We start from the raw sequence: 24569 nt of genomic DNA, 5'->3' as shown, positions 1-24569 counted from the left end.
GCTGCTTTCGCACCCATATTAAACCTCGGGTGGAAAAAAGCTAGAATAAAAAAATGCACAAGAAAAAGAAAGGGGGGATGGGGTTTTTCCTTAAAAAATTCTTACCAGCCATTGTTTTATTGAAGGAAGAATCGGTCAATTGCATTGAAAAGTCTGCGAAGAATTTCTCCATGTTCTGCAAGATTATGGCGGGAAATGACGCCATTGATTTCTCCATAAAACCTCAGCCCACAGCTATAAGCATATAGGACTCCTATGCATGTCGTCTGCGTTTTTCTTCCTCCCCCCTTCCTTCTCGAAATGATAGCGATTGTTTGTTGTTGCTCCGAAATTTAAAAGGGACTGACTCATTGTAAGAAAGCATTTTAACGTTGCATTTGTTTCTACTGCTGTTCTTCGGTCGAGCCTCGTTACCGGAGTGCTTTAAATCGTTATTTACTTTCTCCTAGCGGAAGCAGTAAGCAGCTATGTTCAAGATAAAAAGACATTTATGTCCGTAATCGGAATGTCTAGCTACGGGGCTGGAAAGCTCTCGACGCGTTGCAATATGTTTCTCGCTAAAAGGATAATATATACTCTAGAGTATTAATCAGTTTGTCTGAAGGCTTTGGAAATATGTTTCTCAAATAAACATTCTATAACCGTTGGGTGCTGTGAAAGATCCGAAATCATAAGGAAGTCGTTCTCTCTATTTCTGTTACTAAATAATGAAGAATTTGGATTCATATAAAAGTATATGTTCCTCGTATTGTAGAAAAACGACGGCATCTTACGGTTCCCAGATTTTGAATACACGTCCTTCACCCGAACATGGACACCTCAAAACAAGCATTTTGAATTTAGAATTTTTTTTATAACTTATTTCCTATTTTGCACGAATTGAATGAATATTTGATTAATAAACACAGCGATTTAAAGGCAAGCAGTGGCAACACTGCTCGAAATAAAACATTATCACCAGTGCGCCAGATTGTTGCTATTTGCCATAGTTTAAGATATTTATCTTTAAATTTGAATCAACAAACTCCGCTATTTTAAAGTAACATCTTGCCTCTGCTTAAAATAAAATACTTTTATCTTTCCAGTGCCACATGTTGCTATTCGGAGAAGCGTAAGATCTTTAACTTTCAAATTTAATCTCTCTCTTATTGATTAACAAAACAAGCGATTAAAAAATTTTTAAGAATATTTTTCAGCCTGGTTAATTAAATAGAAGTACATTTAACTCTTAAAATGTCTAATTAAAAATATTATTTTTATAAAATGACAGTACCTAATTAAAAAATGGGATATTCAAATCAATTATATATATATATCTATTTTTTCTTTTTTATGATAACCATTTCGGCCGGCGTCTTTTCCCACAAATGCGAGAAACATACATACGTGCATACATCCACATTCTTCATAACTTAATGATATAGAGATGTGTTAATGTTTTTTTTTATTTATTTTATTTTTTATTTATTTATTTTTGAAAACATAATACTTCCCAGCTTTTGAATCATGAATCAGTATTTCACCTTAGTATGCGCTCTTTCTACTGAATTTAAGACTTCCGCGAATTTTTATTTTAAACTCGGAAAAGAAATCCTTATAATTAATCGTAACTGTTTAGTTAAACGGGCGGCATCTTTAAATTTTGATCATTTTAGTTCTTGCGAGCCACACTAGATGCCACTGCTCTTCATAACTGACCGCTATGAGCATCAACAGGTAATAAGCATACGCCCACGCACTTTCACTTACCTCCAGAGCCAGTCGAAAAGAATCGTATTTGAATGGCAACTAATTTTAAGGCAACTAACTTCATTCTGAGAGCTACCTGAAAGTCGGTAGTCAGGTTCGGAAATTTTCGGCCAGCAAATTCAGATTTTATTTCATGTTGTTTTTTAAGCGTTGATATTTAAACATTATGAAATTATTTGCAATTACAATAACCGTTTCATAGATTTCGCCTACCTGCTCCACTTAAAAGATTGATTAGTGTATTGTTATTGCAATCATAAGTATATTTAAAATGTATTAGTTTATCATTATTGCAATTATTAATTTATTATTATGCTATTATAATTTATTAATTTATTGTTTATTATGTCGTCAAGTGCATGTTACGGAATCTCCTTTGTTGATTATTTCCTCTAAACAACATTTCATCGTATCAACGTCATACATGAGCATCGCAAAAAAACTTTGAACAACATTTTAATAAATAAGCTTCACTTGTAATAAATTTCTTAAAATTATATTTGCTGAGTCAAAATACCTTTTTGTTATAAAATCATCGCAAATTATTAAGGAATTATTATGAAACAGCTTAATTAATTCATTAAAAAAAGAAACATAGAAAGAAAATTTGAAAGGATTCAGACATTGCAACGAAGGAATTATTAACGTTTATTATGCTGTTGCAGAATATGGTAGGTTAACAGCCTGCTCTTGGACTCAAATACCTACTAATACAATTTGCTGTCTTTTTAGTTTTGTTATTAAGCATTGCTTTCTTCGCATTTACGCCACGTAAGATTCAATAGCAAAGTCACACAAGAATTAAAAACAGTACATCTTTAGAATTCTGGGTAGAGTGTTGAAGACTGCTATACGCTTACTTATATTCGCTATATTATTTCTTTGAAAACTAACTGTTGGAGCAGTCAGCCGCCTAAAAGTCTTGCCATTTGAAAAAAAGTATATAATTATTTTAATGAGTTCAGCTAACGTCATGTCATAAAAACATTTAATATTTTTAATTAGACATCTCAAGATTTAAATACACGTTTATTTAAATCCATCGGATTAAAAAGTCGAAAAAATATTTTTAAACATCTTAAGCTTTACTGAATGGTAAAACGCTGAAGCTTTGAGATAATGAGTATTTCGTTTGAGGCAGTGGCAACACATTGCTTTCAAATAACTGAATTTGTGGATTAAAATTGAAAAATAAATATCTTACATTTTGCATTATAGCTCGAGGGAGATGAAACTCTTTTATTTCCAGCAGTGCTGCCACTTCTAGCTTTCAAATCGCTGAGTTTGTTAGACAAAAGTTTGTTAAATTTGTACAAAATACGAAATAAAAAAAAAAAAAAACTAATTCGAAATTAAAAATTCGAGCTTCCAGGTGCCCACGTTTGGGTGAAAAAAAAAAAATCTTTGCCACTAGGTGCCGTCGTTTTTCCACAATGTGACATACATACATATAGGTTCTTCAGGAAAAAAAAAAAAAAAAAAAAACTAAAAGATTTTATATTGCACGCCCAAAGGGGCTTTTTTTTTTAATCTTTTGTGTGTTACCTTTATTTATTAAATATCTTCGCCCTTAAAAGCATAAAATTCAATTCAACAATGAAACTTAATGATGTTTCCGTAACTTTTTGATGGTTTCTGTGATGATTTATGATGTGATGTGGTTCTGTGAATCCTTTATGATGGCTTATTTTCCTTTGTGGTTCTGTGATTCCTTTATGGTTGTATAAATTTGCCAGAACCCTTATGAAGTTCACTTTAGAGCTTGGAGAAAGCAACTTCCGTCAAAGTGTCGCATCTTTTTGATAATTTCTAGGATCACCTATGATGTAATGTTGTCGTGTAATTTCTTTCATGATATTTCTATCTTGGAGAAGTATCCACCACAAAGGTTTCACTAACCTTTACACAAACGGACCGCTTTTTACCAAGCGTACTTTGGCATAAAGGTACCTTATGAAGCAAGCCGGCACCGTTATTAAGTTTAGTTTATGTCTTGAAGAAAGCAACTTTCATGAAGGTGCTGCTACCTTTATACCAGTGCATCTTTATTAGGAATCTTCGCAAAACTCCATTATAAAAGTGCCGGCATTATTTTGAAGTTAATTTTATAACTTTCAGAAAGCATCTTTTCTGGGGGTGCCGGCACCTTTATGATGAGTTCTGTTTTGACGAACAATCGCCGAGTTGCATAAAGGGGACAAATACTGGCAAGGAGGACCTTAGCTACCAGCAATTACCTTAGCTTTTCCGAATTCTCGAAAGTCCCATCAGCCACTGGTTATGAGTCATAGTTTGAGGGAAAGAAACGGCCCTGAAGTGCCTGTTCTGAAAAAACCGATTGTAGTCCAGTATTTGTCAGTTTTACTCACTTGTCCAGCTAGACTAATTTTCATGGCGCACTTTCTCTAATAAAAGTTTTAAAAAACAGTACTTGCAAAACACCTTCAGTTATTAGATACAGTAAATATCGATAAACTTAGAAATTCTCGCCTTCACTAATGTCAAATTATAAAATATAGCAGATTATCTGACTTAATAAGATACTGTAGAAGAAACAATTTTATAAACTTAATTGAAGCAGTTGTTTCTTATAAAGGGTTACATTCAAATTAAGCAAGATTTCAAAATTTATTCATGGAGTTGCCGACGGAAACGGAGCAGCTGCTCAAAGAAGGTACCCCTTGAGCATCATTCTTTGTATACCCTTTGATTAACTGCTCCATTTTTAATCCTAGAGGTAAATAAATATTATGTCAGTGAGTTTCGCCTTCCTGTAGGGTTACATAATATTCGAAATCCACCCACGGAACCCACGGAATGCCGATTTACATCAGCAAATTGTTTGTCTAATAATCGGGCTTCTTAGCACCCGACGAGCTTATTTTGACTGGAAACTTACCTTTTTGTTGGCATCACTTTTATGTCCGAATCGCTTCAAATTGTTGCCACAGAATGGCATTATTATTTAAAAATTATTATTATTTTTAAAAAAATAAGTACGTAAGTATATTACGCACAAAGGGGCGTTTATTTCGCGGGGGCTTCAAAACTGGATTTGAAAAGTGATACAGACATTCAAAATCATTCCAAGCAAAATACCGTTAGACAAGTTAACGTCTTTGCATTATTACGCTACCAACATAATACCACTAAGAAATGTAAAGAAACGTCTCTCAAAAAATGTCCGTGCTTGAAGATGCACGCGATGTGAGCGTTAATGGAACGCTTTGAAATCGTTGGTAATCAAAAATTCGTTAAATTTTTCCAAAATATGAAATAAATAAAACAAATTACGAATTTGGGCTTCAAGATGCCCATATTCGAGTAGAGGATTACGTTATTAAAAATTTAATGTCTCTAGATACCGTTATTTTTTAACGATGCGAGAGACATACATACATTTATGCAGATTCTTCATTATTTAATCTCTTTAAATATAATGCAGGGCTCTAAAATTTAGAAGTTAAAATTTGAAAAGTATTTCAGACTTCTATAGTGAACCAACGCAAAATGCCAAAACGAAATTAATAGCCTTCTGGGCTAATAACGAAGAATCAGTCTGCATGTATACGTATGTACGCATATATGTATGTTCCTCACATCATGGAAAAATGACGATATCTAGAGCCACGGAATTTTTAATTAAGACCGAATTTTTAATTGCGAATTTGTTTTTCACTTCTTTCACACTGTGTACAAATTTAAAAAAAATTTTGTTTAATAAACTCAGCAGTTTGAAAGCGAGAAGGGCAACATAGTTCGAAATGAAACATTTTTAGCCATTTGGCTAAGTATTTGACTTTTAAATTTAATGTGTCTGCTACGAGAAGCAAACCAAGTGATTGTAAAGCAGTAAACGCAGTTTTTTAAAAATATTCTTTTCTACTTTTTAATCTGAATGATTTCAATTAAAATACACTTAAATCATGACATGTCTAATTAGAAATATTAAGCATTTTTATGAAAGAGCGCTAACCAGACTCATTAAAATCATTATATACCTTTTCATTTTTATGATAACTCTTTTAAGCGGCCGGCAGCACAAACAGCTACTTTTCAAAGAGAAATAAGAACTTGTACGTAGTTTCTTCCGGTGTCTACTTTAGATCATCTTTTTTGCCAATGTTCTCATCCTTTTCTCTTAGCAAGCAGATATTTATTATGGAGCTGGGATAAAAACTGCTTGAAATCACCAGCTGACAATGGTGTACCTAGAGGCTTGGGGTGGCATTTTTCACGTGAAATATATTTGTAGGAGTTAATCATACAGATCTTGGGAACAGAAAGACTAATTGAAAATTTGTAGGATTATTACCAAGTTTACTACGGTTATCTAGCCAAAGAGCATGATGTCTTCGTGGAGTGCTAAAATTTCTCAGCGAAGGGCTGCAAAGTAGCTCGTATTCACGTTGCGATGGCGCACTGGCTTTATTCATATCCATGCATGTGTGATATGATGTTACCCACTCTACGTTATACACATGATAAATCACTTAAGGCAGTCAGCCCGTTGCTTGAGATTTGATAAATCGAACTACCAGTGTTCCGTCATTTTATCCATTCAGTTATCAATGAGGTGAAGAATTACGAGATGACGAACTCGAATACTAAACTAAATTGAGGAGAGAACTGTTTTTACTGGGTAGGGGGTATAGCAAAGAATTACAAAGAGACTTCAATAGCTTCACTTTTCTATCGAAGCTTTTGAATGGAAAATAAGAGTGAACATTAAATTGTAATCTTAATGGCAGAAATAAGAAGAATTGCTGACTATCAGGCAGAAATACATCCTGTTCTTTTTGGGGAAGAAGTTTCGGTTTTGGTTTTATTTGATTACGGCAACGCATTTGAAGGCTATTTGCCTAAGAGAAGGGATGCCTTCGTGGACGATTTTCTAAAGGAAACTGCCTCGTATACATGTTACACATGGGGGAAAAAACACTAAAACGCCTATGCAACCAGCCCATTTGCTTGTAATCGAACCCAAGTCGGAACTACCAGTGTTCAGCGACTTTACCGCTCGGCCGAGAGTGGGCCCCTTCGGAAGAAATAACGGAGAGGTAAAAGAGATGTCGTTGTGAATTTTTACAATTCATCCTAAATAGTTTTCAAAACGGAATTCCAAATATTCTAATTCAACTTCGAATTTTCCAAACAATTTTTGTAAGTTGTATTTGTTGTGAGCGGAGTTTTTGTAGATACAAACCAGCTTAGTGTTTTAGCATCTACAGTCACAAATAAACAAATAAAACGTGTCTGAAACGTCGCTTGGGCATTGTGCACGCTTGATTGCCCGTCGCATAGCAGCAGTGAAAGTGGTCAACAACACACACCCTTGCACAAAGCGACGATTAAGCGGACAGGGCACCCAATTTATCGCCCTCCGACATCCAAACAGGCGGAAGTGGTAGAGGGTCAAGACCTTTTTCTCTGAAGCGATCTTCCCAGTGGATTTGGCTGCTGCATTGTTGCTTTTTTTAGTTCTGGGGGTAAAACGAACTGACTTCCCCATTGTTCTGATAGACTCCTTGGAGAGAAGCCTTTGCAAGTTGCGCCGACATTGGATCCTAGCGGGCGTTAGTCCTTATTGTTGGGAGAGACTTAATCCTTTCAACTAAATTACTCCCGATGAAAGAGAAGAAATTTGCCCTCTTTTGAGTGAAGTAGGAAATGTTTTGAATTTCAGAATTTTCCTTTTTAAAATCTAAATAAATAAAATTTTAAAAAAAGCTCTCGAATTCCATTTCACGATTTCCGTACACGTGTTTTGAATATGTATATTTAGTTTTAGATATAGGCATATTGGGAGGTATAGGGAGAAGAAATCATCATCACGGCAGCAATTTTTTCACCAAAAAATTTTTGGAGAGACCGTAGAATTATGTAGTAAAGTTCACTAAATTTTCATGGTCTGGGATTTCCGTAAAATTTTGAGGAGGAGTATATATATTATGATATATAAATAATAAATATATATATAAATATTAGGATACAAATTTAAATATACAGTTTGATACTTGGAACGAGAAAACATGCTTTCGTCATCAGCTCTTGCTGACTGAGGTAAAATTTTTCTGAACAGAAATATATCCATTAAGAGAGCTTAAATTGAGCTCTGGCTTCGGTACTTCTCGATTTTTTTTAATAAATCGCAATTCTAATCGGAAGGCGCCGTAGCACTAAACAAGAGGGATTGCGGCACTTCTTTTATGAAACTGAACTGCAATTTCAGCAGAAATTTACTTTGCTCTTGTAAAATTTTAATTTAGTAATATTTCAGACTTGAAACGGGCGGAGCTTGAGACTTATTAGGAAAGAGAAACTCACATTCAAAATTTTATTATCTCGGAAGTACAATACACTCATGAGAGCTAGTTTGAAATTTAAACTTTATTTCATTTATGATCCTCCTGGTCATGCCATCGTATTCTCTGACTTCGTATCGTTGGTTTTAGTTAATCACGAGGAACAGTATTACGGAATAGGATAACCCTTTTTACTTCCTTGTGCGAAGTAATGGTAGTATTATAATCGTAAAAAATTTCGGATGTCATATTGCAGCGAAAATATCCATTTTGATCGCTCTCGAATCCATCTCAACGATGTTTTTCCCTGACATCTCTACAAACGGGCAAAATAAAAGATCTTTTTCCCGAAACGGATTGTAAAATTTATATAAAATGTATTCAAAAGAGATTTTTTTTTCATGACGTCTGTACGTGTGAACGTATGTATGTATCTCGTATAACTCAGAAGCGAGTAGCCTTAGAGCACTGAAAGTTTGTATATGGGATTGCTATAAAATATAGTTGTGCACCTCGCTTCTTGTTGCAGTCGGCCGCAGCAGACGTGTATATATATATACATAATCTGTTATTCGGCTCGGTGAGCTCAATTTTTTTAAACTTATATTTTTGTAAATTGTGAAATTTCTATTTTGGAGGTGATTGAATTACGTTGTTCTTATGCTCCAGTTAAGGTTTTTATGCCTTTAGTTAATATGCATGCAATAGTTGTAGAATTATCAAAAATTTAAAAGTTTCAAGTGGTGCTAACCCTAACGAGGCCGGCATTTGTCTACATTTGAAATTCTCAGTACGGAATAATGAATTCAGTCAGTCTACGCACCAACTTGTGAGACATTAGGTACTTTTTGGAAGCAGGCAAGGATGAAAAATATGCAACGCTTTCGCCGGGAATCGAGCCATGGATCTCAATTACGCGCTGAGCGTACAGACCAATACACCACGAAGGCTCGCTAAGAAGGCGGGAGAAATACCTTATAATCTTTACTATTATTTTGCAAAGTGGGACCAAAAGTAAACTTTCAGTTTTGGGCACGAAAATTTTGTCTTTCCGCCCGTCGTTAGCCGTGCTTGTTTTTTTTTTTTTTTTTTTTTTTTTTTTTTTTTTTTTCCCCGTAGAAATTCTAATTTTAACTGCAAAAATTGTTTTTTTAACTGTATTTAGTGTTTCATATTTTCCTGTATTTTACAATTTTTAATGATGATGCGTTGAGATTTTATGCATTTTTGCCTTACCGCGAAGTGAGAAATCTATCTCTAATAAAACTGGACGAAATAAGTTTAAATGAAATGGTGCAAAAAAGTTTGTAATTCAATAAGCCGTACAAGGAAGTCATATGGTGTCCGCATCACCTATTTTTTATTAATGTTCCTAAATGGGCTCCAATTTACAAGGGGCATGATGAAATGCTTGCGTTGATGAAATATTATATTTGTGAAAGACTTAGAAAAATAACTCAGATACCTTCACCGCTGTTGACTTCATACTGGAAAGAGCACCCGCACATGTTTCGAAACGATATAACCAAATATGGAGGATGCGAATGGTCACTTGCACGGAACCTTCGGTGAATTCTCAGCTAACAGATCAAACCGAAAAAAAATTTCCACTGTTATATTCGGCTCTTATATCGGCAGGGGATCGTGGTCAAAATGTATTGGGCTCTTCTCTTTTATTTCATACATAATAATTACACTTAAATTTTTTTAATTTTCTTCCATACTGTCATATTCTTTCTAATAGTTTCTATATAAGTCTTTTTTTTTAGCCATTTTACTCTCTTTCATTGATACAGGGGAAAATAATTATCTTTGTTTCTATCATTCCTCGAAAAAGTGCTTTATGTTGTATATCAGAGCTTAAATTCAACCTGAGGCTGAGGTACTCTATTTTATAGTTTTTGAATGAAATTTGGATTCCAGCCGGGGCCCCAAATAAAAAACAATCCGAAATTTTATTTTATTTTTAATTTACCTCTTTATTTAATTTCAACTATCGTGTTAACTCGCATAATAGTCGCCCCCCCCTTTTTTTTTTTTTTTTTTTTTTTTGTTTTGTTTTTTTCTATGTCAATTTTTCATTGTGAAAGTCTAGGTGCGACTATTATGCGGGGAAATCTACTACACAATATTGTGCTCTTTTGACGATTTCTTCCACTTCAAGACAGGAGTGCGCTATTACGAGACGGCGAGTAAACACGGTATTTTATTATTTTAATTTGTTATTGCATTATTTTATTTTACTTTTGTTCGTCTTCTTTGATAACATTTTATAGGACTGCGGTGCTTATAATTTTAGAAACTAAGACCTGTCTATTAAGTTAATTATTTCAGTAAACAACAAAGAAGCAAACAAAACAGAGAGAGAGAAATAGAACAAGAATAACTAAAAACATTTCACTAACGCAGCTTTGAAAATGGCAGCACTTATAAGAGATAAGAAAAATACTTTTAATTTAACGGTAGCAACACATCGTTCTTTAGAAAATTGTTAGTTTGTCTTGAAGATCCAAAAATCTTCTAAAATCATGTACCGACTAATCATAAACATATAACTGAGTTATCATATCCTGATGACTAGCAGAAAAAAATTAGAATATAGTCAACTGCAGTCCTACTTGCATAGCAGTACTTTCGCATAAAACTGTTCGCAACTTTACGAAGGTTTCATTTTACGAGCACCCTTATGAAAGTTTCTTTCTTTTCGAATTTTAGCGAAATTGCGTACAGGTGTCGACACTTTTATGGCGGAGCATCGTCGTAAAGCAGTGTTTTCATTGTTCTACTCGTGTAGAACATAGCTACGAGACAATATTCTTTTAAACGTAATCCATGAAGAAATCTCTCTCATAACTCTCAAATGGTTTCCCGTGATCAATTCTTTGCTATCCCTTAAGGAGTTATCATACCTATCGACGCATGACGCTAGAAAAACTTTTCGAGAAACAAGCTTCTCGTTTTCCTATCATTGGAGAATTTAATTTAAATAAAATACAAAATAACTTCACAGGAACCGATGTCTCGCGTATGTAGGCGGAACATTTTGAGACAAAAATATTTCGCTTAAAGTTGCATCTCTCGTACGTTTTCCCCAAAGAACTGGTTTTCACGTAGGCCAATCAGGTACTCCAAAATGTTTCAACGCGCAGTCACATATAGCTTTGAAGTTTGATTACAGTTTTAGATCTATACGAAAACAGAGGAAATACGAAATCAAGAAATGAATCTAGAAAGAAACTAGCTGTGTTCAGTAGTTTAAACATTTGGCTATTGGCCATTATGAACAATGCTACTTTATGACGAAAAGCAATAGTATTTATGGCAAAATAAATTTTATGCACTAAAAGTTACGAGACAAATTTTTCTCATACTTCCCTCTTCAATAAATAAGTAAATAAAATAAAGGCGAAATGGCAAAAGATAATGAAACAAACAATAAAAGTTTTAAGATTTAAGTCATGTGGTTTTAAAAATATAAAATCTCTTACGAACCGAATAAACAACAAGCAATAACCCTGTTCCTTTAAGATTAAACCGATAAAGAATAATTAAACGTTTATTTTTGTAAACAAAAACTGCGCTACAGACCACAATCATAGAAAAATAGACCAATTGATGTGAAAAATAGCTTTATAAAAGAAGAATAGTCAATCTTAAAATAACACTTTAGCTTGTTCGATTCAAGGTTAAAAGTTTACAATTCCAAATCTAACACATGTTGCTCACGAGGAAATTAACGTTCTGTTCAGCAACCTTTCCGTAAATAGAACAAGAACATCGCAATGAATATGGATAACTAACCGATTTCCCATGTGTTCTGACCGAGATCGTAGACAGCGATAAGATCTAAAAGTTGCAGCTACAAGTACATGACACCCACACTTAAGGGTCGGCCACGATTTTCTCCTGGGGAACAACCCGGCCACCAACAAAGCGTTTAATAGCTCTCAGAAAGAAATGACAAACCTTTGCGACGATTTAAAGTTTGTCCCCAATTGTTTCATCGAGCATTCCAAGAGCTGATAAAGGCGCAGAAGTTGGTCCGTCAGTGGCGAGCAATTGTGTCTCATCGGATCAGGAAAGAACGGTACGGAGTCACCTGTCGGCATTGACCTTGCGGCTCGGTTAACGGATTCTGCTGTAGCCAGCCAAGGGTGACTCGTGGCGCACGCAAACGCGGTCACTCTCCCTCGACTTTATACGGGCAGCTGAGCGTGACTTCGTTTCGGTGGAAAAGGGGAGGGTGCTTGCTTGTGCTCGGAGGTAATTGAGGGTAAAGCTCTAAATAGTTTGCGGATAAACTGTTGACAGTGCTCCCTTTAGTAAACCGTGATCTTTTCTTCCCACTCTCCTCGCCGCATGAGTTCCCTGATTTCGCACAGCGATGATGTCGCGACTGGGGCATCCGATAAACAAGCCAATGGAGTATTTTATTTGGTGGAGGAAAAAGGAAATTAATTTTTCATTGACCTTGAAGATCTCTACGAAGCTGTGCGCAGATTGCATCTGAATTGACATATAAAAAATTCTAGCTTTTTTTAATAGGTGTTACTGTTAGAAACGTCCTTAGCGGAGTCATTCTGGAATTTTTTAAGAGTTATATTACGCTACCATGCATTTATCATCCATGCGCCTACCATATCCTGCACTCACTGCACTGCTCCATATGAGTGCCTATCAACTCACAAGTCATCGGTGATCAATGACTCGAAAGATCATCAGTGTCCTTTAGTTTAATTCAATTTTTATAAGCCCTTTATGTTTTATATTTATTATTGGCCATAAAGTCACAAGCCGTTGATAGTAGTGTTATTGATAGATACTTATGTTTTTTTTTTTTTTTTTTTTTTTTTTTTTTTACGTCTTAATTTAGCGTGCTTCTCCATTCCGGTGATTTTACCTTTCATATGACAGTCACGAAAGTCCTATAATTTAATTTTATTTTAATAAGCTGTCTAAATTTATTATGCCCCCTTCCACCGATAGTGTAATCCTGTAAGTTACTAATGACCAACGGTATCGATGTTAACCTTTATTTTAATTTTATTTTAACAATCTATCACGTTTATTATTCTTAAAATACATTTTATTTATAATATGTATGCGGAATTGATAATTAGGAACATCTGAAGTATTATTTTGACTAATCAAAGGAGTTTCTAACACTATATATTACATGTTTCGCAAATAATCTTCTTTATATATACATCTCTGTCTCTCTCACTATATATAATATGTGTGTTATTTAAAATAAATTAAAATAAATAATAAGTTTAAAATTCACCACATATTCAGTTCGGAATAAATCACATTCAACCCCCTCCCCCCCCAAAAAAAAAGTTTACAAAGTTATCTCTCATTTTAGCGCACTAGGTTTGGTGCCTTTGCCGTAATTAATGAAGGAATCCAATCCAGATTCTCACTATAATATTATAAAGTATTTTCTCCCTCCTTCCAGCATGCCTTCCTGGCGTAACGGTTAGCACACTCAGCTCGTATTCGAGAAGTCCAAGTTCGAATCCCGGAGAGGGCACTGCTCATTTTTCACATCTCCCGTATACATATATACATATATGACTCTACAACATAACTATATTTCATTTTCATTCAAGAACCTCTCCACGACAAAGATCAAATTTCATTTTTTAGTTTTTTTTTAAATATGAGTGCCAGAGGCGCTATTAGTCACAATCTTTTCTTTGGGGGGGGGCCGTATTACCACTGTGACCGTCCATTGTGTACTTTTCGAATAAAGTGATGTTGCCACTCAATGTTATAGCCAAGCAACTTTTTTAAAAAATAACATAGAGAATATATCATAAAAGAAGGTTTAACACAAATAAAAGGATGTTGTCAACCATTATTATCGCTATGTATTATTTTTAAAGAAATTATATGGCGTATATTAAAAAAATGTATGGCAACATTTAAAACTTTATCGGGAATTCTATAAATGTGCCATTTTTAAATATTCTGTGATTTTGCTGTTGAAGTCTAAATTCGAAGAAAGTGATTAAATGAAATTAGAAAGAAAGAAAGAAAAAAAAAAAAGAGAGTGTAGTTCAACTTCTTAAGAAATGAAAAAAAAACACTTAATTGAAAAATTTTAAAAATATGCTGCTTTTAAAATTTCGTTTATTGTTGAATTTTATGTGAAGTAAGTGCGAAGAAACAGGAGTTTAACAACAAAGTTAAAAGACAAACTTCTGTTAACAGGAGTTAGTCCAAGAACAGATAGGTAAGGTGCGAGCCCAGCGAGAGTATAAAAAACTTAAATCTGAATCCTTTCAGCACTTTTCTCAAATATTTTTTTGTAGTTTTAAATGCTTTTAAATGTGTAGTTTTAATACTTGTAGAAATGTTCATTAGCAAATTCTTGGAAGAGGTTTTAAACTGCAAACTGAAGTTTTCAGTAGCAAGTGCATTTTCGTTTTTTAAAATGTAATTAGTATAAGTTATTATTCATTAATAGTGATAGAGTCTTACTGTGTAAGAATCATCAATTAAACATCACCGAATTTATATATGTTACATAGATGTCCTGTTTCACATAGCATTGCAGTTATCCGAGCTTTCATTTATCATCTCAGAACGAATTATGCTCTGATACAGAGGTATTAATGTGCATTATTATGTCAAAATATGGAACACCTCTATAAAAGTAGGAAGAAGGAAGACTGGATGATCAGAACTTAAGTACATTTTTTGAATTCTTTTAAAAGCAACCAATTTAATTCAAACGAAACTATATACAATTACTGTATACATTAACTCAGGGCAACTCTTTATTTAATTCGAAGAGAAGTCTGCTGTCACGTGCTCAGTAATAGAAACTGGCAGTGTGGAAAAGAAAAGAAAACAAAACAAATACATCGGCAAACACTTCTCTCCTTCCAAGGTCGATTTTTTTTTCATCTCCCCCCCCCCTCCGCTTTCCGAGGAGTTGTAGCTCCAGTAGGGTGTTGAGATCCACCCTGCGAGGCCGTAAAAAGATAATTTCGGACAAATCGTTTCCGTAATCAATCAAAGTAATTATCGTCTTTATCTGATGAGCCCGGATTGAACCCGGACCTGCAGTTCGACACTCAGACTCCTGCTGTCGGTGAAAGCAAACGGTTTGCTACTCCAAATTCGGTTTCGTTATTAATTTCGTTATTTAAAGGAAAAGTGGAAATATCTCCATTAACTGCTGTTGCATTTTTATTTTGCCAGGCTTCTGAACACATATGAACTAAGCTGACAGATGAAGACCATTCATCTGGAGAACGTTAACCAACGGTCTAATGAACCTCCATAGCGTTATCTTTTCATAAAGATGTAAAGTCATTAGGATGTAGAAGCAAGTGAGAGGTACAGATGGAAGTTAGACCTGCACCTCTGTAGTAGCACAGATGATCCTGTGGTACTACAGATGCTTGAGGTATTGCCGATCCTAGCTGACCATTATTAAATTTCTGCCCCAATTTTGAGAAAGAACACCCTCGGGGGGGGGGGTTGCGAGGGAACCCATCACTTCCGATGAAGTTTGTAGCTTTGGACATAAATTACTAGAAATTATCTTCATGGATTGTAGATGTTCATCGGTCATTCGTGTTCTTTTCGTATTAATTTTCAGCTGTGAGAAAACGCTGTTCACGTACATAAACGTATTCCTAAACAGAGGGATTATTCCTAGCGCAAAAATTCGTAACTGAAATGATTTTTTTTTTTCCGAAAAGTATGAGTAAAAGTTAGTAAAAATCTGCACCTTCAAGTGTTTCGATAAGATTTATATCGCAGTGTAAATTAATTAACTCCATTTATAGATTTGCTAGTGCGTTATTCATGTTCGTTTTCAATGAAAATGAAAATAATGTAATGTTCGGATAAAAATCTTGAAATCTTTGCAATATCACAGTTGAAATGTATTCACGGGCAGCATAAAATTGCTTCAGATTTGATTCCTTCTGGTTTATAAGATCAAAATACTCGAAATTAGACAAAACAGATGGATTTACAGAAATTATTCCCTACTCAAAAGAGTACTGACAATTACTTTTGGATCCCGAAGCTTAATTTAATTTATAATTTTGTGACTAATTCAGGCGTTACGAAAATGCAAAGGGGAAAATTAATCCATTACTAAATTAAATAAGTAAATTCATGAATCATCGTCAAAATTAGTTTTTACTGGAATTTTGTTTTGATTCTTAAATATTTGATTAATACTGTAAAATAAAACGAAGAATTAAGTGAAGATGTTTGAATAATGCACAACTTCTTCAACTTATGAAATCATTTATGGTGAACTGGCAATAATTTCGACGAGTTTCATTACGGATCAAGATCAGGAACAAACAAATTTTTCTCAGCATATTCAGCGTAATTGGAAATTAGCTCAAGTTTTTTTTTTTTAATTAGCTTTTTGACAATTAGTCAAATCTCAAGTTTGCAGCTAGATCGGAGAATCTATGTGACCACATAATTTTTTTCTTCCAACATAAACGGATCTCTGATTTTTAACACACTGACCATTGTTCTTATTAAACGCTAGAAAAAGAGGAATATTAAAATTTGTTTTAAATCCGACAGTATGCTTCAAAGATCTTAGCAATAAAATATATTTACTTCTAAAACTGTCAAACCATTCAAATTGAACGATTCAATTTTTAGCAGCTTATAGATAAAATTCCATGTTTTACGAATATCGAAGCAATGTTTCATCCAAGGCTGTAGCATTTTTTTTTTTTTTTTTTAATATTGGTAATATTAACATTCCTTGATTTAAAATAACTAACTTATTACTGCAAACTGGTGACAAAAGACTTCACACAACGTAAAAATACCAGCCTTAACTTTTTTTTTTACTTGTAATACTATCTGATTTAAAATGTTTCTTCGTTTCTTCATTACAGACTGGTGACAAAAATTTTACACGTCGTAAGCCAAACATATTAACTGTTTTTTACTTGTAATAATAAACATTACCTTATTTAGAATTATTTATCCCTGCAGGTTCGTGAAAAAAATTTCATGCAACATAAAAAAGGAATAAATAAATAAAATAAAATTTAACGCATCAACGGTCAAGCAGATAAAACTGCTGACCACTGATATTTCGATGCGAGTTCGGATCCCGTCGAAAGGATTGACTTCACGTTCGGCCTTTCGGCTATACGTAATGACAATACGAGCCAGTTTTCCTTAGAAAATCATAGACGAAGGTTTAGGCAGAAAGTCCAAATGTGCTTCGTCATAGCCAAATAATCCAGGAAGAATTCGCGTGGATTTCCCTAAGTGCATCGTGTATACGAGCCATTTTCCCTTAGAAAATCCTCCATGAAGGTATCCCTCTCCTTGAGCAGAAAACCCTTGAGTGCTTTGTCGTAATCAAGCCAAGAGAGAAGTCTCGTAAAAATGGAGAATAGTAACATTTCGCTTCTTCATCCAGTGGGGTTTACCAGTGCCATAATAATTGTTGTAATGGCTTTCATATTTAAATTTGTGATAGTTACAAATTATATTTGGAAACCCTCATTGTTAACAGAGTCTCACAAACGAACCGATTAACATAAAGGTGCGTAATAATTAGTGCCAGTGGTGGGTAATTATGGTTGGAATTAAAAAACTAGAGGAGGTTGACTCGAGGTAAACTGATTGCCTTTTCCTCGGTGATTTGCTAGGAAGAGTTCTCTGTTTTACACAAATTTTAATTGTCCCTGTTGTGAGAAGCCACGAAAACTTCTATGCATGAAAATCGTTTCTCCACAAAGCGCACTTTGTACAAAATAACGAGACGAATAAATCATTACAAGCACCCTTCAAGGAAAGAAGGAATCGGTGTCTTGCTTCTTCAGAATCTAATAACAGAATAGCACTATTAATCGGCCACAATTCGTTTCCCGGAATGCAGGCCCTAATATCAGCTTTCAGTCAAGCCTGGAGACGATGAAGTTTCAAAAAATGCAAATAAGCTCTTTATTATTTATTTAGTGCGTGTGCAGTCTTCGCTTTCTCCTGGACACCGAAACCAGTTGCCGATGCCCGCGGAGGTGCGTCCCGATTAGAGAGTGATCTGGAAAATGAAACTGTGGTGAGAGGATTTCGTCCTTGAGGCACTGGCTACAGGGTGTCACTGAGGCGAAGGCAGCGGCGGATGGGGGCGTGGTCGCCGGAGCCCTGGGGCGCGCGCCGCACCCAGTCATCGGCCACCAAATGATCGCGTAATTGGGATCTACTCTTGCCTCTGCTCCCCCCTTGCTCAATTTCTCGGCTCCCGTTGCCTGCCGGTCTTACGCGAGATAGGTGGATAGGACGCTTGAGATCTATGTTACCATGGCGAAGAATGACAACCCCGTTAAAGACTAATGACGATTCTTTTCGAAGGAGCTTAACGTTTACGAACGCAGACGAATGGCGCCAGTTTCATTTTCACACTCTGTATATGCTGCTCGCGTCAGCGAAATACTATGAAACCGATACGCTTTACTGAATTGCTTGAAAAAAACAAGAATATTATCTGGTTATGAATTATGCAGACTCCCCCCCCTTTTCTTTGCAGCCGCTTCATAATGGTATTCTATCTTAAAGTTTCGGCCCCTTAAGCAAATCAGCCGTTGTTCCAAAAGACAGAAACCTAAATCAAGTCTGGACAGAAGGATGCCCGTTATCATTTTACCCATATTAGTTTTTGTTGTTACTAATCTGAGCCTCAACTCGATCAGTCCACAAATTTTGTCGGGATGAAGACACAAGGATTTCTCGTTGTTATTAGTATAAGCCTTGGGCCCCTTGCAAGCGTACCAACTTGAGTTTGCCCAGCTCCGTTCCAATTTTGCAAAGAATTAGGCAGTTATTCACAGTAGTTTTCATTTCTTCGTCAGTGAAGCATGGGGGCACTTAAAATACTGGCAAGCCGACAGTCATTTTGAGTGGTTGGCGGTGGCATAGTAGTTAGTAACGTCAGCAACTGTTTGCAAGGGTTCGAATGTCAAGGTAAGGCAATAATATCTAAAAGGCCTATAATATCGATGCTGCAAGTCTTAGGCTGAAAAACTATTTTTGCAGTGTCAACGAAACGTTCATGTTGTCTATAGCTCAATTTGTTTTAATTTTTTAAGCAATTATGTATGTTATACTAATAAAATTATTATCACGTCGGCAACATTGGAAGTGTTGCCATTCTAAGATAATATTATTTTCAGTTTAACTTACCAGAATCTAGCAAATAGAATATTGTCTTTCAACAAAGGTCTTTTCTTTTAAATTTAATTAATTTGTTATTGATTAACCAGTTGGACGATTCGAAAACAATAAACGGTCTTGATAATAATTTATATATATATATATATATTTGTCAACATATCTAGCTGATATATATATTTATGCAAATCTGCACCACATTTAATTGATGCAATGTAATAATTAATATAATTCTCAGTTTTTATGAACGTGTATGTCAGTACTCTAAATAATCAAGTATGTTTCTAATCCTGTATATTGCATGGCAGTACGGAATAATCCCTTGTATGTCGGTTATCAAGTTTTCCATTCGCAGCTATTAATATATTTAGCATATAACGCATTTCCCCATCCTTTCTGTATGTCTTCGTGGTGTAACGGTACCACTCTTGGCGCGTATTCGAGAGGTCCAGGTTCGAGTCCCGTCAAGGGCATTGCACATTTTTCACGTCTTCAGCATCAAAATAATGATCATGACTTTACAAAATAAATGCACAAAACGTTATTAATAAGAAAGAGTTTTCATGTAGCACAAAAGTTGAAGCTAAAGTGTGCATTTAACCAATATAGAAGATCACTAAGAGGAAAGTCTCAGTTTAGATCAGAAAATTAATTTCTTTATTATTTTTTTTCCTCGAAGTTTTGCGTTTAGATTCCAAATCAGCTACGTCATCAACGTTACGCGAGCCATGCAACATAGATTTATCTAGAAATGACGCAGTCCAGAAATTTTTCTTCTTTTTTTAGAATAAAGAAGAAGTAACTTAAAAATGAGGAATGAAGCGGTTATTACTAAATAAAATTATAAAGCTGATTTACACATTTTTATCTTATATATGTTTCTTTATTTTATTTTAATTAATTTATAACGTAAGTAAGGAAATTAGCGTGCAGATAGATGGGATTTTTTTAAGAGTTTTATTATATACATTTTCGCTACATTTATTCATCCATTAAACAGCACTATGCAGTTGATTCTTAAGTGCATGTTTCTGCATTTGAACATTGTTAGAGTTCAGCATTTTGCTGACCTGCTACGAAACAATATTAAGACTACGTTATTCAAAATTTTATGGCCCTAGGTACCGTCATTTTTTCATACTCGAAGAAACATACATACATTCATTGATTCATACTTCATTATTTAACTTCTTTAAAAGTAATGCAAGATGATAATATTTCTTGGCAACAATGCGAAAAGTGATTCAGCCCCTTAAAGTGATATATCGCCAAATCGTTTCGTAACCCATTCGGTCTAACTCCCTTTTTGGGTTAAAAAAAGGGTTAGTTGTGAGTGAGTGCAGCGGCAGACCGGTTGACTGCGGATTCATCGAGAGTAAAAAACATTAACAAACCTTTTTGGAAGAGCGTTAAAGTCTGAAACCTTTCAGATTTTTCTTTTCTTTTCTTTTTTTTTTTTTTTTTTTGTGATAACTACTTTAGGCGGATGGCCGCGAAAACGGCTAGTTAATAAAGAAATATCATATTCTATGAGGAAGAACACACGAATATTTCCGCTAAAAATTTCTTTAAAATGTCAGTTTGCAGCAGGGGCAAAATAAATAAATAAAAATTGTAAAAAATTAACAACAATCCTCAGTCTCTTTCATATGTTATATGTATCTCGGTACAGAAAAGTAGCTCCCCTGTCGCCAACACCAAATTTTTCTTTTGCATTTTTTTATACATTTTGTGCATTATAAGTTATTACACTGATTCCTATACTGTTTAACAGCTTGTATACAACAGATTGTCGAATACGAACAGTGGATGTGTGTTTTATTTTTATCTTGTTCAATAAAACTCGTTCAGAAATGATGGAAAAGGTGAAGGAAAAGTTTCGATCGAGCATTGCACGGTACCAAAGAAGAATAATTCATTTAATTTTTTATACATATTTACCTTTGAGAAGCCAAAGTGAGGAATCATGTTTTCTTGAGGTAGTTCGTGCTTCCTGAACACTATAAAAAATAAAACATATCACTAAGAGTGCAAAATAAACAACTATGCATGAATAACTAGATAAATAAATCAGGAAATAAATAAAAACATTAAAATTTTGCAGTTCAATGCTTTAGATTCTAGTTTAACAACTGCAAGGAATTTTGATTGATTTTTACTTGACAGCAAAAATATGAGCAGTCTTTTGAGTAGTCAAAGAAATCGTCTAGATAAAATGTAAACGAAAATACTAAATTGCATTTTGTCGAGGTCAGGTTCACTTTCCGTAAAAAAAAGAATTCTAAATTTTGTCGGCTTCTGTGTTCTTATTATCACTTCGTGTGGTTTTTGTTTTTAATCTGTGGTTTGTGTCCGCTACGAAAAACATTACATCTGCAATTGATGAGGTTTATGATCTTTCATTTATCTTCCATACTACGAAAGAACATTGCTCTTGAGTGCAAAAAAAGTCAGAAAGTTATTTTATAGTACTTTTTAACAGTACTTGCTTTGCAACAAGTATTATTTAACATCATATGTGTGATAGATAACCGTTTTCTATTTCTTTTCTAAAGAGTCTGTATGCACATTTTTAGACGATTTTGCTTTGCTATTAAAAAAAAAAATCGTCTGCTTGGAAATCTTTTTAACTGCAACTATATTTTTGAAAGCATAAATTACAGTCTGCTATATTTAACAATTTTGTTTTCATGCAAAATGGCTATTTTAAAGACGCAATGGACGGAAGGGTATGTTTGTGCTCGTTCCGAAGAAAATTATTCGTGTCTAGTTATTAAAAAATGATGTGAAAGCCATGATTTTTCGGTATGAAAAGCAACAATAGACAATATTGTCAAAAAGAGAACCCATTTAATAGAAAAAATTAAAAAAAAAAAAAAACTCAAAGTTTGGTTTCAAGGAGAAAAATTGCTCAAAATACATATCCAAGATTAAAAAAAAAAAAAAAAAGGGAATATTTCGTGTATGTTGCAAATGGTAAGAACTTTAATGTTAAAAGACAATTTTCGAAATCAAAGGACAGTTGCATAATCATTAAAACCATCAGTGCCAACTGTAAACAAAGAGATTATACTGATTTGAAACGGCGAAAAAACGTAACGTGCATCGTCTTTCTTCACGGTATATCGCCGAAAACAGAACGCGTTGCAGAATTCTCTATTAGAAATAATTATTCGGACAAAAGTGGGAAAATGTTGTCACAATCATGAATCTTGGTATATTTAAATGATCGAAATAAAAAGAGATCCATTTAGTATCACCAAAAAGAAGAAGAATCTTAGAACATGGTTCAAAGAATTTGAAGAATGGTTTTCAAAGGGATTTATGATTCCTGTTGTTTTTTTTATGTAAAGGCAGATAAAAATTAAAGAGGTTATAGAAGACTTTTAAAATCAACTTTACATATTACCAGAAACATATTTTATACCTAATTTTCAAATATAAAATACCTTCTCTGTACCCACAGTGCCATCAATCAGTATTACTGCATCAAGACAAAGGAAGCAGCCGCACATCAAAATTACTGTTCATTTCCTGGAAAAAATGGAACAAGAAACGGGTTCCAAAGCCATACCCTTCACTCATATCCCTACTAAATCTCTTGATGTATCATCCACGGATGTTTGCACTTTTGGATTTTAAAAAAGCGAAATGTCCAAACGTCGACCTATAGTTCTCATTGGACTCTGGAGAGCTGTTCAAGAGGAATGGGATAAAATATCTCTTTCGATACTAAAAAAGGCTTCTTTATCTTGAAAATTACAACGTAGAAACATAGTAAAGATTAAGCGTTATCAAATGGAACATTAAAAGACAGAAACTTTGCGTAAAATATTTCTATAAATACAATGAAATTTGTCTAAAAAATGTACGAACAGCTTCTGCAATACAGCAATCGTAAACTTCTTCAACACGTTTGCATCTAAAATAAAATCGAATGGTACAGATGAAAATTTATAATGCACAGATTGCTATTCTCTAGTTTCTTTTTATTTATTTATTCAAAAAGGCATATTACTTTCTAAATAATATTTTCATTATAAGATTTCGTTACAATGTTAAAAAAATAATTACTTTTGAATAATCGAAAAAGAATATAACTTCTTAAATATTTTGATATATAATTTTGTTTGCACTCTTCTATGCTCCAAAAAGAAGTGCACAAAATTTAAAAATGGAATTCTGTCTGAGTTATGTGTTAAAGTTATTCAACAGTATAGATTATATTTTTATGATTTAGCAATGATAAATATTCATAATTAAAAAGGAAAAGTGAAATACTTATGTGACTTTTTAAATTTTTTTCAGTTTTTTAATATTTTATATTAATTATTAAATATTATATTTTTTCTCTTTCTTATGCTAACTATTTTAGGCGGCTGGCTGAGCAAATGGATATTCTAAAAAAAGAAAATGGAAACAATAAATTGAAAAGAGCGAGAAGAAGTAATGAAATCTGTATATTGCAGAACGATGGAAAAACTGTTATTAAAAATTAACAGTGTAAAACGAAACTGTCCAACTACAACAAAAAAGAAAAATGCGCGCTATGGCATGGCAGGATAGCGTATGATGTAGTATTTGGGGAGTTGGCTGCAGTGCGTAATTTAATTATACATGATCCGAAATGTGTAAACATTGTTAAATAAGTCTGTAAAAGTAAATTTCTCAATAGCGAAAATATATCAAGTGCACATCTATGAATCCTTTGAAGCATGTTATTTTAATGTGCATAACTAAATCAGCTTATTTTTCGAATTATACGGATCGGAAATACAGCTAAGCTGTTAACAGTATTTCCCTGTTAATCATAATGTGGATTATTGCAATTTCATGCGTTTTTATTTAAATGTCCTTTTTTTTTAACATGGAATTGTTCAAAAGTAGTAAATTTGCGAAAAATTGCATGATATAGTAACAATGCAACCGAGACAAAAGTTACAGACGTTCGCATTACAGCAGTCACTAATAGTCAAGTTAGATATCAATTTCTCGCACATTTTAGTATTGTATTTCAAACTCCTACTTCATTCATCTTTTTGTTCAAAATGGAAAAATCAGCTAAAATACAAATGATGTTTACACACTTTTAGAACGATTTCGATAAAGAATTTAAAAGAAGCAAATGATTTGGAATAAAAATATCTGGCGAGAGGTTATTATTTTAAATGAGAAACAGCTTCTGCTTTTTTTAATTTAATCTTCTATCAAAATGTCGCATGCAAACAAGGTATAGAATAAAGAATATGTTTTCCGAAGAGAAATATTCCTATTATGTAATTCAAAAAGTTACATAAAATGTATAGTGTTAAACCTTCTAAGCGCAAACCCACC

General features: G+C 34.0%; 1 protein-coding gene across 1 annotated transcript in view; it reads right to left on the bottom strand.

Moving 5' to 3' along the window:
- dysf (neuronal PAS domain protein dysfusion) overlaps positions 1-24569 on the bottom strand; it is a 286927-nt gene that overhangs the window by 61439 nt on the left and 200919 nt on the right. Inside the window, exon 3 of the mRNA XM_085815098.1 lies at positions 21177-21235. Coding sequence (XP_085671224.1) covers positions 21177-21235 — 59 coding nt within the window. The remainder of the gene's footprint in view (positions 1-21176; positions 21236-24569) is intronic.

The sequence above is a fragment of the Stegodyphus dumicola genome, chromosome 4 (assembly GCF_044657685.1).
Source record: "Stegodyphus dumicola isolate Sdum_Otavi_A_Nest chromosome 4, ASM4465768v1".
NCBI classification, from domain to species: domain Eukaryota; kingdom Metazoa; phylum Arthropoda; class Arachnida; order Araneae; family Eresidae; genus Stegodyphus; species Stegodyphus dumicola.
Note: the sequence above shows the minus strand (reverse complement) of the source record. Positions and strands in the feature narration are given on the sequence as shown.